Below are 17,747 nucleotides of genomic sequence, written 5' to 3'. Positions count from 1 at the left end.
AAATAAGGGACCAAAGATGGTGAATGTTTCCTGTTGGAGTGGGTGGCAGCGGAGACGTGTCCCGTTCTTCTCTCCATCAGCAGGTTGGCCCCTCTCTCCTCCAGAGGTCAGTAGCACAGCGCCATCTACCGGACGAGACCACGGTCCAATGAGACAAAACAACAGAACCAGATGGAAACTCAACACAAAACACAATCTCAGAATGGCCTCTGATGAGCATATGTGGCATTTTCTTCCTGTTGTGTTCAAAACCCAACCAGGTCTCATAAAAATACGTACTGCTGTTACTTTAAGAAAGAAAAAAACGTATTTAACGAACAAACAAAAAATGCTCCAAACGTTTTTCTAAATTGTATGCCATAACATACAAAACTGAATTATTTTAATTGCAAAAAACAGTATAATCTGATTTGGGAGAAGGGGGAAAAAAGACGGGTTTGGGACAGACTCGGGCTGGTAATTCTGTCAAGCTTTCGGACACGGGCCAGGCTAGGGCCTGAGCGTCTCGGGCCAGGGCCTAAATTTGAGACCCTAGCTACAACAAACCCCAACAAAGAGAAATACCCACTGAGTGGCGCTAAAACACAGGTTAAATACGTGAACCCTGGCACATTTTTATTATGTTGATATAGTTACCTGTTGCTGTGTTTTTATTATGTTGCTACAGGTACGTACTGCGGTGGTTCAGAATTCAAATATCCGGGGTCTGTCCCTAAAAGTTAATGCTCTATCATGTTGGAAATATGCCCTACACCAAACCCAACCCTAAACCTACCCGATAGTGTTAACAAATGCAAAACTAGTATGAAAATGTATTTGCTGATGCAACCGTGCCATTTCAGCTTCCTTTAATGCAAATTTGAACTGTTTTGTAGATTTGAACCGGAGCTCCTCGTCTCTTAAGTACAGCTCTGTACTCCGTGAGCTACCGAACAAACTTACCGTCCATGAAAACCCATAGATACGAGGCTCGATATGTGCGATGCTAACATTCAAAAGCATCAGTTTTCAAATCTCCCAGCATATTAATATTGTTTTGAAGTCGTAAAATGATATTCTTAAAGTAACTGTGCGAAAAATACGCTTTTTTAATCAAAACTCTGTAAATTTGTGTGAAAAGGAGTAAAAGGTGTCAGAGTTTTACTGCCTCTAGTGTTTGTTTCTTTAGGAAACTGAAACTGCAGTAATATGTAGTTATTGGTACGTATTCGTGTCTCGCTAAAAAGTGCACCCAGGTACGTAAATGCCATGAGACTAGGTTGTCAAAACCTGGGTAGGCTAATTCTGTGTTGGGGTTGTTATTTTGTTAGGGATCAATTTTTGTTCATATTTTATGTTCAAAATTAGCTGCACAAACACAAAATTGGGAATTTTCAATGACTACTTGTAGCGACACAAATAACTGTTTAAATAGCATCTAACATTATTTGTACCTATTGCTATTTGTACTTCCTTGTCTTTTTCAAAACTCAAAATGGTTTCTCACACTTCTTTTCAATGCTGCATCAGTCTAGTAATTGAGATCCAAAAAACTAAAAACCAAAAACAACCTTTGACAATTTTTTTAGGACTGTGAAACCCAAATAGATGAAGAGACCGTGAATTTTCCTTGGATGATTCAGACAACGAGTCTCATTTTCAATCAAACTTTAGTCTTAAATCTTGATGTTCTCATGTATTTCATATTTTGGTTTCACTTTATAGTAAGGTATTCTTGTTATAGTGTAATTATACATTTAAGTACTGAGTAATATTAATTAACTACGTGTACTTACTAGTGCGGTCAAACGATTAACTGCAATTAACTGCATCCAGAATAAAAGTTTTTATTTACATAATATACCTGTGTGTACTGTGTACATTTATGTATATATAAATACACACACATACAGTATATATTTTGAAAATATTTACATGTATATATTTATATTCATACAATTTATATTATATATAAATATATTAAATATATAAATGTAACATATTTTTCTTAAATATATACATGCATGGGTGTGTATTTATATATACATAATAAATATGCACAGTAAACACACTATGTAAACAAAAACTTTTATTTTGAATGCGATTAATCGCAATTAATCGTTTCACTGTAAAAAAAAAAAGTTGAGCTAACTTAAAATTTTAAGGCAACCAGCTTTTTGCTGATTTTTGAGTTCGTTCAACTTATTTTTGTAGGAGATTCTCAACTTTTTGTTGTATAAAACTAAAAAATCTGCTGAAGCTGGTTGCCTTCAAATTTTAAGTTAGCTCAACTTTCTTTTTTTTACAGTGTTGACAGCACCAGTACTTACTATATAGTTAGGGTTAGGATTGGGTTTAGAGTTACTTGCATGTAATCATGCATCATTTATTGTTATTATAATAGTAAGTACATGTAACGTTTAACAAGGACACCTTAAAATAAAGAGTTACCCATATTTTAGGGTTTGACAAGCTACAATAGAGGTTTTCTGATTTCTACTCTTTAGTGTGGAAGCAAATGAGAGTCAATAGGGGAGTTTATATGACCCCGACACAAAAGTTTCCAAAGCACATCTATGTGTTGAAACTTTCCGTGCACATTCAAATGAGAAATATTCACCAAATTTCAAGAAGAAATAAATAGTTTAACCAGTAGTTTGGAAATTGAGTGTGGGTCAAACTGACCCCAACACAACGGGAAGGTTAAAGTACATCTGAGATTTTGTCCAATTGTTAATCACAGAAACCGCTGTACATCTCACATTTAACACTGACTTAACAAAATATGAAACTTTAAATGATAAATACATATTTAAGGTGAAGCATCAGCAATTTGACCTATCATCACTCATCAGAATATGGTTACAATTGCAAATAAAAACCAAAACGTCCTTGGCTTAATGTTTCTCTGAATGTCTTTATTACACATGAATATGTATGTACAGTACACATGAATACTTAAGTGTTTTAGAGGCCAAAACCACGGTAGTGTGAGTATAAAGTGCTTATATAACGGATAATATATCAAAAAAGACGTCTTGCGATTGTTTGCATTCAGTCAGCTGACAGGATCATCATCACTGCAGTTAAATACTTTTCATTAAGTCACTGTCCTTCTCAAATTGACCAACATTAAGCGAGTTTATGATTAAAATAAGAAAAAAATTCTTATTTTTCTTACCCCACTGACAAATATTTTTCTTGTTTTAATCATATTTAATCATATCAATTTTTATGAAAAACAAGACTTAATATCATGAATCATTTTGCCTCTCAAATGGATCAACATTAAGTGAGCTTATGATTAAAACAAAAATTTCTTATTACCCACAGACAGATATTTTTTCTTGCTTTAATCAAACTCACTTAACTTTGATCCATTTAAGTATCACAAGACAACAAAATAAGACTTCATGTCTTGGTTCATTTCCCTTATTAAGTGAATGCATCTTGATTTAACAATTTTATGAGACAAAAAATACTATATAAGACAATATTTGTGTACTTAAAGGGATATTTCATCCAAAAAATAGAAATCTGACATCATTTACTCATCCTCAAGTTGTTCCAAACATGTGTGAGTTTCTTTCTGGCAGCCATTGACTTCCACAGCATTTTTTTTTCTCCATAATATGGAAGTCAATGGCTACCATGTAATTTCTTCAAAATATCTTCTTTTATGCTCAACAGAAATAAAACTCATACAAGTTTGTAACAACATGAGGGTTAGTAAACAATGACAGAATTGTCTCTTTTTTTTCTTTTGAGTGAACTATCCCTTTAATGCAGTCATATGTCTTTCAAAAGCATAACAGTTAAATAATTTACACAAAATCAACCATACAGACTTGCATGTGCTTCAGTTGTTGAGTTTGTAAGGAGCAATAAATACAAACACTGGCCATTTCAGATAAACCAACCAGTTTCAGATATACCTCATCATAACACTGTCAATCTGAGTTTTTGACGTCATCCAGGTGGTCTTTCCGGTTGATGAAGACACACTGGATGCGGGAGGCCCGCGGGCCGCTCTCCTCTCTGCGGAGGGTGATGGTGAACCTGCTGATGCCGGTGTTTGGGCACGGGGAAAAAATCTGGTTCATCTTCAGGCCTGCGGGCAAACAGCACTGTAGGTCCTCCACTAGGTGGCGCACAGACACACGGATAAACGCCCCGTGACTGACGATCAGAGCGTGGACAGGTATGTTCTGGACTCCATCATCAGCTAGTCCAGCAATCACAGGCTGTTCTGGTTCTGATGGTCCAGAGGTGGACCCTGAACGCTGGTCAGCTGAGCCGTGCTGCTCTAACATGCGCTGATACAAGGATCTGAGGAACTTCTTAAAGCGCGTCTTTACCTGCATAAACAGAAACAGTTTCTTCTGTGTGAGCATTTCATCTGATCACCCAATGGCGACTGCAGTCTTGGAAAAAATACCTTAAAAATGACTAAATATAAAGCTTGGAGTAATCAAGAATTTTATGTTTTTGAAAGACATTATTTTTGCTCTACACGATTGCATTTATTTGATCAAAACGACAGAAGAAACAGCAATATTGTGAAATATTATAATAATTTAAAATAACTTTATTCTATGTTGATATTTTTTAACATCTAATTTATTCTTGCGACGCAAAGCTGAATTTTCAGCATCATTACTGCAGTCTTCAGCCACATGATGCTTCAGAAATCATTCTAATATGCTGTAACATATGCTAATATGTTGAACACAGTTTTGCTGCTTAAAATTTTTTGGGATAAGTAATATTAAATTAAAAAGACATTCACTATTTTATTCAGCAAACTTTCTATTCATCAAAGAATTCAAAAAAATAAAGCAGCAAACCAGCATTGTTAATAATTGAGTACCAATAGTAATTGAGCATTACATGATTTCTGTGACATGTGACACTGAAGACTGGAGTAATGATGTAGAAAATTCTGCTTTGCATCACTGGAATAAATAACATTTTAAGTCAAATCAAAATAAAAAAATAAAAAAATGTTATTTCAAATTGCAAAAATATTTCACAATATTACTGTTTTTACTGTACGTTTAATTAAATAACTGCAGCCTTAGTGAGCAAAAGAGTCTTCTCTCAAAAACATTAAAACATCTTAATTATTCCAAACTTACTTGTAATTAAAGTACTTTAACATCATCCAGCTGCACCAATTGCAGTGTAAAAGCTACTTCAATTTCCATCTTGGATTTAAAGGGATAGTTCACCCAAAAAGGAAAATTCTGTCATCATTTACTCACCCTCAAGTAGTTCCAAACCTGTATGAATGTCTTTGTTCTGCTGAACACAAAGGAAGATATTCTGAAGAAAGTTCTGTTTTGGGGCACCATTGACTAAAAAAATACTATGGAAGTCAATGGTGCCCCAGAACGCCTGTTTCCCACAATCTTCAGAATATCTTCCTTTGTGTTCAGCAGAACAAAGACATTCATACAGGTTTGGAACTACTTGAGGGTGAGTAAATGATGACAGAATTAACTATCCCTTTAAGTGGCATCCTATTTTGCAACATTCAAGATTCCTCAATTTCTACCTGTTCCAGTGTCTCTCCGCCGGGCGGTGTATAATCTCGGCAGGCCTGACCCGCTGCGTTCGCCATGTTCTTAAGATGTTCCTTTGGTCTTCCCTCTGCCACCCCAAAACCCTGTCCAATAAATCACGTGCGTGCATTTAAACCAACACAATAGCAATTCAATAGCAATAAATCTATTATGTAAGGAATAATTGACGACGGGCCGTTGAATTATTAGAAAAATATTGCACACCCGAGGTGGTGATGCGGCCACGACGCGAAGCGGAGTGGCCGTTACACCTCGGGTGTGCATTATTTTTCTAATAATTCAACGGTCCGGAGTCAATTATTCCGCTTATACTACGGTTGCCACACCTCAAGACATCGATCAGATGATATATTTCAAGGGATTCGTCCGGTTTTTCTACTTAAATCGCTATTGTGAGTAGGATTATTTCTTCCGCATCTCATCCAACGACTCTTTTGCTAGTTCCAAAACGTCATTTTAAAGCTGGCAATGGAGGCTTGAGCCGTTGATAGCAGACTAATGCAGTTAATAATGAAGTTATTAGAAAGAGAGCGAGAGAGACAGAGACACAGAGAAAGAGAAACAGAGAGAGAGAGAGAGAGAGAGAGAGAGAGCTTGTATGAATTAGGCTACCTCTGTGTGTCCCTCAACAGTGTTCTGAAGCACCGTCTCTAAACTGTAAGTCTGCTTTAAGATGCAGCGCTGTTATTACCTCGCTAGTGAGAAATGTCTGTCATGTTGTTGTTTTTGTTAGTCCTGTGTGCTGTATAGGTAACGTTAGCACTACTGTATGCTAATTTCCGTTATTACAGTTAACTATGCGAAGTGATATGGAACTGTAATGCGGTCAAGAGAGCTGCCTGGAACTACGTTCGCCGTGCGTTTCCCTGAAAATAATTGCACACCTCAGAACGTTCGTCAGCCAATCAGATTCAAGCATTCAACGGCCCCGTAGTATAATTATATTTAATGCACAGTCCAAGTAGCTGCAGACAGACTGCATGGGGAAACTCACCCTCTCCCTGAGTAAAGGATCCAATATCATCTCAGTCCCAGAAGAGCGAAGGTTGTTTCCTAAAATGATTTCAGCTGTCTTGAGAAGGAGAAGTTATATTTTATTTGAGGGGAGGTTCACATTTAGAAAATCTCACACAGTTGAGTCACACGCACCTGGACGGCTCTTTGCAGGTTACTGACGAAGACATTGGTGAAATGCAGATCTCTGAGGTACCGTCCTGCGGCCGCTGCCTGCTGATGTCCCGTGTCTGACAGCGGTGTGTCAATGCCCTGACCTACACAATGCAGAAAAGCACTTGAATCACACACTGGAAAGGTCAACAGCACACATTAGAGGTCATCTTGTACCAACACTTACCTTGAAGCAGTTTATCTCTGTTGTATTGTGTTTCCCCACTATGAAACAAAGCACATATAATAAATAAATGACTTAAGAAGGGACAGTTCACATGCTATGACATCATTTAGAGGTCACTGTGATGCACTACAAACAAAACATGTCAGATTTCACAGAGTTAAGATTATACAATATAAAGCAATTCCTGTAACCATTTGCTGATGTGTTAAAGAACAGACTTGAACACACATGCAAATAATGTGCATGTCCTCTCTGTCCTTACAGCATCATAAAATAACATTTCAGATATAAAAGAATCATCACCCTTGTTATGCATGTAAAACAAAAGCAAACAGACAGAGTGCACACTTACTGCCGAACGATCGTCAGTGCAAATGAAAGCATAATACAGATTTGTAAGAATGGATGAAATGTATGACCGGCTGCTCTTCCTGGTTCACGAGTCAACAACGCGTTGTGTATAAAGACGTCAGTTTAAGGGAATGGAAGTCTTTCGCCCCCCGGCGGTGAAGTGCGCCACTGCGTGTGTAATACCTACGACGTGCCACAGGAGGGCGCTATTCAGTCAAAATCCTGTGACTTGAGTTGCAAATGTTGCTTTATCCTGTGAATTTTTTTTCTTGCTCTTGTACTTCTTTAATCAGTTTTGCAAATTGGTTTGTTTTGTATATCCCTGACATTCAAACTAATGTGTCTGACGTTTTCTTCCTGCTTTGACAGCTTTCAAATCAATGTGGCTCATCCTGACGGGGCGCTAAGAAAAGTCAAACGTTTTATATAATTAAACAAATAAAATTACTGAGAAATTTAACCCAGCCAATTAGCGACAATATCTAAATCCTGTCTTTTTTAAAATTCAAATTATAATTCTATTGTGTAATTGACAACGTCTGCCACACGAGGGCGGAAGTATACCAAGTTCTGTTATTTGGTCACATTAAATAATTTTATGTGAATTCTTAGTATTGCAGTCAACGAAGGGTTAAAACAAAAACCTTAGACCATAAAAAAAAATGTTAGTTGAAATAAAATAAACGTTAAATAAATGAAAGTTTACTTGAGTTTATTTGAGCTGATGCCAAGGAAACATATTTCATTTATAGAAAATTATAACAGTACCAAAATCAACATAAATGTAAAAAATAAACACATTTGTTATTACTTACTAATAAATAATAAGTAATGTTTCTCCAGACTCCAAATTTTACTAAAATGCAAAGAGAATCTTTTAAAACAATTCTCTTTTTTTATTTTAATGATCTGTCACGAGTCCGGGCCCTGCGCTTCTCCTTGTCGCCACCAGAGGTCACCATCTCCCTTCCACCCGGACTCATCTCATGTAATCACGTACACCTGCCACATCACGTACACCTGCCACATCACATACACCTGCCACACTCATTACACCCGCAGCTGTTCCCCATTACCACGGACTATATAGTCTCCCCTCTCCTACCACTCTGTCTGGTTGCATTATTTGTTATTTGTCATTTGATGTGTTGCAGTGTTTTGTTTCGAGTGTTTGCTCTGGGCTGGGATACACGCACCTCATTGCCGTTTTTGTGTCCCAGTCCTTTTATGTTTTGCTTTTTGTGCCGTGTTGGCCTTTTTGTTGCTCATTAAAAGAACCTTACCTGCAATTGGACCCTGACCTCGTCTTTTCACGGCGTACCGTGACAGAATGCAACCAGCAAAGATGGGTCCAGCAGGGAGGTTCCTCCACATCCGCCAGGGAGACCGGAGCATGGAGGATTATGCCAGGGACTTCATTAAAGGAGCTCGTCAGTCGGCGACGGAGAAGACCTGCCTCATGGTCTTCTTCTGGGGAGGCCTGGCTGAGCCCTTCAAGTCCCTGGTACCTTACTGGGACCCCGGGGAGTCGCTGGAGGACTACATTAACCTGGCTCTGCAGGTGAGTGGCTCAGCCTTCAGGTTGGAGTTAGCTGCGGAGCCCGTTCACAGTTCTCCCGAGGCGGCGACCCAGGGGACGGCGGCGGCCGCGCCCAGTGCCTCGCGCCCGCTTCCGGAGCATCCTGGTCTGATGCGCAGCGTGCGGGAACCCTCGCTGATGTCGGTGCGAGCGGCGTTGGCCACTCACGTTCCTCCCGAGACAGCTTTGCTCGCTCACGTTCCTCCCGAGACAGCTGTGCTCGCTCACGTTCCTCCCGAGACAGCTGTGCTCGCTCACGAAGCTCCCGAGGAGATGGTGCCCGCCCACGTTCCTCCCGAGAGAGCGGTGCTCGCTCACGTTCCTCCCGAGACAGCTGTGCTCGCTCACGTTCCTCCCGAGGCGATGGTGTTCGCTCACGAAGCCCCCGAGAGAGCGGTGTTCGCTCACGAAGCCCCCGAGAGAGCGGTGTTCGCTCACGAGGTTCCCGAGACAGCTGTGCTCGCTCGCGTTCCTCCCGGGACGGCTGTGCTCGCTCACGTTCCTCCCGAGGCGATGGTGTTCGCTCACGAAGCCCCCGAGACAGCTGTGCTCGCTCACGAAGCTCCCGAGGCGATGGTGACCGCTCACATTCCTCCCGAGACAGCTGTGCTCGCTCACGTTCCTCCCGAGACAGCTGTGCTCCCTCACGAAGCCCCCGAGAGAGCGGTGTTCGCTCACGAGGCTCCCGAGACAGCTGTGCTCGCTCACGAGGCCGCCGAGAGAGCGGTGTTCGCTCACGAAGCCCCCGAGAGAGCGGTGTTCGCTGATGTTCCCCACCCTGATGTGCCCCCCGAAGCGGTGGAGCCCACCACTGCCCACTCCAGGGTGGCAGCTCCACACTCACCGCAGTGGTGGCCGCCGGTTCTGCCCTGGGTCTCCATCCCGCCGGCGCTGCCTCAGAGCCCAGGTTCCCTTCCGCTACACGGGCCTGGCCCACCATCCCTCCCCCTGTTCCACCTCCCTCTGGACTTTTGCGGGGGTCTTGTGGAACGTCTGGAAGCCGTTCCTTAAAGGAGGGGTCATGTCACGAGTCCGGGCCCTGCGCTTCTCCTTGTCGCCACCAGAGGTCACCATCTCCCTTCCACCCGGACTCATCTCATGTAATCACGTACACCTGCCACATCACGTACACCTGCCACATCACATACACCTGCCACACTCATTACACCCGCAGCTGTTCCCCATTACCACGGACTATATAGTCTCCCCTCTCCTACCACTCTGTCTGGTTGCATTATTTGTTATTTGTCATTTGATGTGTTGCAGTGTTTTGTTTCGAGTGTTTGCTCGGGGCTGGGATACACGCACCTCATTGCCGTTTTTGTGTCCCAGTCCTTTTATGTTTTGTTTCTTGTGCCGTGTTGGCCTTTTTGTTGCTCATTAAAAGAACCTTACCTGCAATTGGACCCTGACCTCGTCTTTTCACGGCGTACCGTGACATGATCTAAATGAACTAAAACTAATATTTAAATAAAATGAATAAAAACCATATAGACTAATAGATTAACTAATAAAACGTGAAAATTACTATAATATACTAAATACAAAAATAACACCGACTCAACATAAGTATTTATTAACAAACAAATAAATAGGAAACTTTTCTCACTTTCATTTAGTTTAATTTGCCGTTCTAAAATAAATAAACTAAAACAGGAATAAAATTAATAAAGACCATATAGACAAAAAAAATTATAAAAATTACAAACATGTAATTAAAATTGTAAATAAAAATGGAAAACATAAAAAATAATTTGAGCTTTTAATAAAAAAAATTATAATAGTATCTCAATTGTAAAAACAAACATATTTCTCCAGGTTCCAAAATCAAAATAGGTTTTTAGAATTTTACTAAAAAGCAGAGAGAATTTTCTTTCGAGAAATAGGCCTCATGGGAAACAGACAGTTGCAGCCTCACCGCACACTGTCCTTCACCTCCCTTTGATATCTGATGATGGTTGCTGATATGGCCCACCGCCTAGAGCAGGACAGCCCATCATCTGTTTAGCATGCACAGGGCTGCTGATATAGGACTAATCCATTAACCCAGTATTCAAGCAATGAGGTCTGGAACTCTGGAAGCAATGATTATTTTTTGTCTTTCTAGCAAACTTTTGTTGCATAATCTTGTCAGTGCAGGTAAACGAAACATCTGGATCTCATCTGTAGTGTGGTACAGCACAGTCAGGAGGGTGTGTGTGTGTGTGCGATGACATCATATGCGTCTAAGTTCTTGCCTCCGTAGTTGGCCCATTTCCTCCAGCGGCGTGGAACACACAAGTGGAGCCAGACACGTGCTCACAGGGATTTTCCAGAAAGACGAGGGGCCCTGTTTTAGGGACGCTGAGGGGCTGAAACCACTGTAAATGTCACAAATGAATGAAGGGCCTCAACCCAAAATGCAATCTGATCCAGAGTGCCCCTGGGCAGCGACGTTTGATCTGCTTCACATTTCACCTCTGAGAGCCAAGACAACAGACATTACAGCATCCCCATGTTATGACATTATCTTCATATGTATATTATTAAGAGCTGCTCGGGTTTATTTGTTTGTGTGTGTGTGTGTGTGTGTGCATTTTGAACGTTTAGCTTGCGCTTCCCAACATCATTATCCAATTAATTGGCAGCCAAGCGCTAATTTCACAATCAGAACCTGATGCTTTTAAAATGGGCCTGTCTGAGTTAACATACACACCCTTAAGATCTTTGGCATGAAATCTGGATGTTTTTTTTTTCTCAGAAATCTTCTGCAGAGTGATTTGCATGATCTCAGTGAACTTGAAAAGTAACAGTGAACTTTCTCACAACTTTCACTAACGGTTTTTAAAAGTTATATAAGTGTCAGGAGAAAACGGTAATGTGCTAAACAAAAAGATGTTAGTAATGTGCTAGGCTATCACTTCACTGTGCTAAATAATGCTAGAAATATGTTAAAATATGCTTGCAATGTGCTAAATCATGCGAGAAACATGCATAGCAACGTACTAAATCATAATATCAATATGTTTAAAAATGCTAACAGTGTGCTAAATGAAGCGAGAAACATGCACAGCAACATACTAAATCATGCTATCAACATATTAAAACATGCAAGCAATGTGCTAAATCATGCCAGAAACATGCATAGCAACATACTAAATCATGCTATCAACATGTTAAATCATGCTAGCAATGTGCTAAATCATGCGAGAAACATGCATAGAAGCATACTAAATCATGCTATCCGCATGTTAAAACATGCTAACAATGTGCTAAATGATGTGAGAAACATGCATAGCAACATACTAAATCATGCTATCAGCATGACAATGTGCTAAATGATGTGAGAAACATGCATAGCACCATACTAAATCATGCTATCGACATGTTAAATCATGCTAGCAATGTGCTAAATCATGCGAGAAACATGCATAGGAACATACTAAATCATGCTATCAACATGATAAAACATGCAAGCAATGTGCTAAATCATGCAAAAATCATGCATAGCAACATACTAAATCATATGCTATCAATATGTTAAAACATGCAAACAATGTGCTAAATGATGCGAGAAACAAGCATAGCACCATATTAAATCATGCTATCAACATGTTAAAACATGCAAGCAATGTGCTAAATCATGCGAGAAACATGCATAGCACCATACTAAATCATATGCTATCAATATGTTAAAACATGCAAACAATGTGCTAAATCATGCAAAAATCATGCATAGCAACATACTAAATCATATGCTATCAATATGTTAAAACATGCAAACAATGTGCTAAATGATGCGAGAAACATGCATAGCAACATACTAAATCATTCTATCAATATGTTAAAACATGCAAACAATGTGCTAAATCATGCAAAAATCATGCATAGCAACATACTAAATCATATGCTATCAATATGTTAAAACATGCAAACAATGTGCTAAATCATGCGAGAAACAAGCATAGCAACATACTAAATCATGCTATCAACATGTTAAAACATGCAAGCAATGTGCTAAATCATGCGAGAAACATGCATAGCACTATACTAAATCATTCTATCAACATGTTAAATCATGCTAGCAATGTGCTAAATGATGCGAGAAATATGCATAGCACCATACTAAATCATGCTAGCAACATGTTAAAATATATTAACGCAAAATAATTTTAGAAACATTCTAGCAGTGTGCTAAATCATGTTAGAAAATGCAACGTGCTAGAAAAAAAATCATACTAGCACCATATTAAAACATGCTAGCAATGTGTTAAATGATGTTAGCAACATGTTGGCACTGTACTAAATCATGATAGCAGCATGCTAAATCATGTTAGCAACATATTAAAATGTTAGCAAAGGGTTGAATCGTGTTGGAAACATGCAAGCAGTCATGCTAGCAATGTTCAAACATGCTAGAAACAAATCATGTCAGCTCCATGTTAAAACATGCAAGAAATGTGCCAAATCATGTTAGAAACATGCTATCTTAAATCATGCTATCAACATGTTATAACATGCTAGAAATGTCCTTAATGTTTCTAGCAACATGTTACCATACTAAATCATGCTAGCAGCATACTAATTCATGTCAGCATGCTAAAACATGCAAGAAATGTGCTAAATCGTGCTACAAACATGCTAGCAGCCTGTTCAATCATGGCTAGAAACATGTTAAAACATGCTACCAATGTGTTAAATAATGTTCTTATAATGTTGAGCGAAAACGTTCTTGGAATGTTTTCAGAAAATGTCCTTATTGTGTTATTTGCATTTGACTAATGTTCTAACCTTTAAGGGGAACCTTTGGGGAAGTCGTGGCCTAATGGTTAGAGAGACGGACTCGTAATTGAAAGGTTGCGGGTTCGAGTCCCCGGCCGGCAGGAATTGTAGGTGGGGGGAGTGAATGTACAGCGCTCTCTCCACCCTCAATACCACGACTGAGGTGCCCTTGAGCAAGGCACCGAACCCCCAATTGCTCCCCGGGTGCCGCAGCATGGCTGCCCACTGCTCCGTGTGTGTGTGTGTGTGTGTGTGTGTGTGTGTGTGTGTGTGTGTGTGTGTGTGTGTGTGTGTGTGTGTGTGTGTGTGTGTGTGTGTGTGTGTGTGTGTGTGTGTGCACTTGGATGGGTTAAACGCAGAGCACCAATTTCGAGTATGGGTCACCATACTTGACAATACGTCACGACAACTTTAAATAATGTTCTATGACAAGAAAACTGAACACTTTAACATTCTTAGAATATGCTATTAAAATAAACATTATAATAGTGTTATATGTAGGGTGAAACAGTTAGAAGAATGTTGTAATAAATGTTTTTGTAACTTTTAAATAACGTTATAAATGAATAAGACAAGAAATCTGAATATTTCAGTATAATATTTCAGTACAATATTCCCACAATGTTTTTATAATTTGTTACCTGGGATGGATCTCTACTGTCTAAACTACATTTGGATGATCATTTGTCTTTATAGAGTTGCCACTGTGTAACTGAAAGGCATCTGTGTGCTTTTTCCTCAAGATTAGTCTTGCATGCCAACACTGTGATGAAGTTCTAACTATTGCTTCCATGATTTGCGCCAAAAAAGATGTGTGTAACTCTGACAGAGCTGCTAATGTTTCACATTGATTTGACTGCAACACTGTATTTATTATACAGCATTTGCCAGTGTCTCTGCATCTGTGGGTTTGTTTAGCAGATACTGTGATGTAATTCAGCGTACCATGGGAAAAAGCTTTGCAAATTTGCTCCTAATTACTAAACATTGACGTTGACAACTCCGGCTAACTTGCCTAGTTAACATGTCCCAGAATTCCATGCAGGGCTGTGAAACTGATGATGTGATTGCCGTGCCATTGTGGAATATGCAGTCAAAATTAGATTCTAATCTAAATGAACATACCATTGACACCTTATCTTCCAAAAAGTTGTCTGGTTAACAAATTCTGAATGGGACTGAATATGCTGATGTGTCTGAAATACAATGCAAACATGCATATTGTGTTGTTTACCCAAATATCTGCCACAGGGTTGTCAGCTAAATGATGCGCATGTGTTTATACATTAAACTCAATCTTGACCTCATTCACACAGTGCTATTTTTAAAATATCCTGATTCATCGCTTCTCTCATTTGATTGATATCTATAATGAGGCTTGCCAACGATACATTTGAATGATTTCTAATGATTTTGAATTGGAATTGAATTGGAATGCTAGAAAATACTACGCTACAAACAATATTTATTGAAGTTGTAAACAAAGAGTAACACATATATATATATATATATAGAGAGAGAGAGAGAGAGAGATTATAATTGTGTGATTTAAGACCTTTATACAGTGCATACCTTTGAAAAAACTGAAAAAGTCTGTCTATCCCTCACAGCTGTGTTTTCATCCGTGGTAAATAAAAGAAATGGTGTCTAACCTGACTAAAGTCAATTATCTGTGACATTTACCAGCGGTTTCTGAGTAAAAAAAAGGTTCCTATACACCACTTTTTTCAGTTTATGCATTTGTTAAGGATGCATTGATATATTTCCTGATATGGAACTTGTGTCCAGAACCGGAGGGAGAAGTTGATCCCTTTGGGCCATTGCAGTCCTGGGAAGATCTGTGTCAAGATCAGGGACATCTCTCATTTTTGCTATCCTTCCCTCTCTCCTTCTCATATACAGTATGAGTAGGTCATTTCAGGCCTGTTTTCACAGACTTTCAAGTAACGATATTATTAACAATGGAAGAACGTCTCTGCTACTCCTCACTGAATCAGTGGCCGCTGGGAAGGGTCAAGAACCTCCTCTGGCTTGACCTTGCGGAGAAGGTCGACAGAGATTTTCCAGGGAGCATCAGTTATTATTAGACTATCTGTGAAGATAAACTCAAGCAGTCTGTGTGGGAATGGATTATTTGAGCTGGATGAGTATTAGGAAGTGGTCATTCTCATCAGATCCCCAGAACACACACCATTTATGCTGGTTTTCTTGAGCAATCAGAGAGCGATTCTGTAATGTTGTGGAGAACATGTACTGCTCTATGCTAGAAACACTGCAGTATTTTTCACTGAATCATGGGAAAATCAGATCTGCCCATTTTGGTATGCGAAATCTATTCTTGGAGTGTGGGACGGGCGAAGAACATCAAGTTATTTTTCTGGTTTTATGAGTTTTTGAAGTGAGACTTTTAGATGTTTTTGCTGGTTTATGGCACACTCAGAGAGCAGAAAAGCTGTGCATACTAGTGCATACATGTCCTTTTCATTTTCACCATAAAATTAATTCTCCAACCATTTACATAATAAAGATCTGAGGATATGATCATCACCTTCTCATCTTTGCTGATCTTGTTCTTGTAATGCCATTTCCTGCTGATAAGGCTGGAATGTTTAAATAGAATGAAAGATTATGTAATCTTTGACAAAGGCCGATACAAAGATATGAACTGGAATGAATGTGGGCAGGTAATGGAAAAAACAGGTAAAAGTGATTGCTAGTGCTTTAGAAGGAAAACAAACAGTTGGCATGAAGAGAGAATTAGCTGAATTGGGTTTATTGCATATTTACTGAAATATTTGTAAATGCAAGCATTTGTAAGCTCATATATTTCAGTTTATGACAGACTAAGCATGTTATTTCTTTAGCATGGAAAAGCACTCAGAGAACTTCCCCTCTAAGTGGATCAAAGAAATGTCTTGTATTATTGCTTTGGAAAAACAGACATAAGTAAATGTATTTAATAAGATATGAAAGTGAAAGTGAAGTGACATACTGCCAAGTATGGTGATCCATACTCGGAATTCGTGCTCTGCATTTAACCCATCCAACGTGCGCACACACACAGCAGTGAACACACACACCGTGACCACACACATTTATGCTGCGGCGCCCGGGGAGCAGTTGGGGGTTCGGTGCCTTGCTCAAGGGCACCTCAGTCGTGGTATTGAGGGTGGAGAGAGCGCTGGACATTCACTCCCCCCACCTACAATCCCTGCCGGCCCGAGACTCGAACCCGCAACCTTTGGATTACAAGTCCGACTCTCTAACCATTAGGCCACAACTTCCCCCTAAATATGGATCCCTTTACGTAAGTTATTGACAAGTAGATCATGTGGGATGAAGATGACTGTGAACAAATCCCTGATGTAAGATTTTTGTTTATTTTTTATAAACAATAATATATACTGTACTGATTACTGTAACTATAATTTAACATTAAATTATTCATTTATTTTTACTTATGCATTTTTAGGTTTATTTTTAATAATAATGATGATAATAATAATACTTTTATTATTGTTGTTGTGTGATTGTTATTATTTTACTTATGCATTTTTAATTTGTATTATTTGTTTACTTATTTATTTACTTGATTTAATCAATTGGATTTCATATATACACTTAATAAAAATAATACAATAAAATAAAAATGATAAATAATATAAATAAAGTAAAAAATAAAGAAAAAATCGGAAAAGAGTGCCATGTCAGTGTGAATATGTTCAAAAGTAACACTGTCTTCTTCCTTATTTGGCAGAAACAGCACATAAGTCAGAAAACGCTCCAATATGCCTTGATGTGAAATGTTCTCTTGAAGCTGCACTGGAGTGATGATGGGTCTCTTCTGGTCTGTGGCTGCCATCAGCACACTCCATGGATTCTGCATTAGAATTCAATAAAGCAATAAGCCAATCAGGAGAATTAGAATCTAAAGCTGTAGCTGGCTCACAGAGGGCTCTTTATGTGGCGGAAGGCTGGGGGGACGCAGCAGGAACACAGCGCTGGGTTGAGAAACATCTACCCTCTGTATCAAACTCTGCTGTTTCGCATCGACTAGCTTGATGTCTGTGACTAATCAGAGGTCCGCTTTGATCCGAGCGCTGTTTAGAAAACAACTGCTGATATTTGTCTTGGTGTT

The 17,747-nt window shown here is 39.2% G+C and overlaps 1 protein-coding gene across 1 annotated transcript; it reads right to left on the bottom strand.

Moving 5' to 3' along the window:
• Positions 1–2,878: 2,878 nt before the first annotated feature.
• Positions 2,879–7,374, bottom strand: tigarb (TP53 induced glycolysis regulatory phosphatase b). Its single transcript, XM_079398623.1, has 6 exons — positions 7,271–7,374; positions 6,919–6,956; positions 6,714–6,835; positions 6,559–6,636; positions 5,537–5,647; positions 2,879–4,337 (listed from the first exon to the last, which is right to left on the bottom strand). Exons 1-6 carry the CDS (start codon positions 7,300–7,302, stop codon positions 3,930–3,932), a joined length of 789 nt encoding a protein of 262 aa, XP_079254749.1. The 5' UTR covers positions 7,303–7,374; the 3' UTR covers positions 2,879–3,929.
• Positions 7,375–17,747: the final 10,373 nt, after the last annotated feature.

The sequence above is a fragment of the Barbus barbus genome, assembly GCF_936440315.1.
Source record: "Barbus barbus genome assembly, chromosome: 39".
NCBI classification, from domain to species: Eukaryota; Metazoa; Chordata; class Actinopteri; order Cypriniformes; family Cyprinidae; genus Barbus; species Barbus barbus.
This window is presented reverse-complemented; position numbering and strand designations above follow the sequence as displayed.

What these genes read in the sequence shown, in the direction of transcription:
- tigarb (XM_079398623.1), bottom strand. Translation starts at nt 7,302, where the DNA reads ATGCTTTCATTTGCACTGACGATCGTTCGGCA. An exon ending in ATCCTTTACTCAGGGAGAGG is followed by an intron (nt 5,648 to 6,558) that starts GTGAGTTTCCCC and finishes TTTATTGGACAG; the next exon opens with GGTTTTGGGGTGGCAGAGGG. An exon ending in GCGGAGAGACACTGGAACAG is followed by an intron (nt 4,338 to 5,536) that starts GTAGAAATTGAG and finishes CTGTTTATGCAG; the next exon opens with GTAAAGACGCGCTTTAAGAA.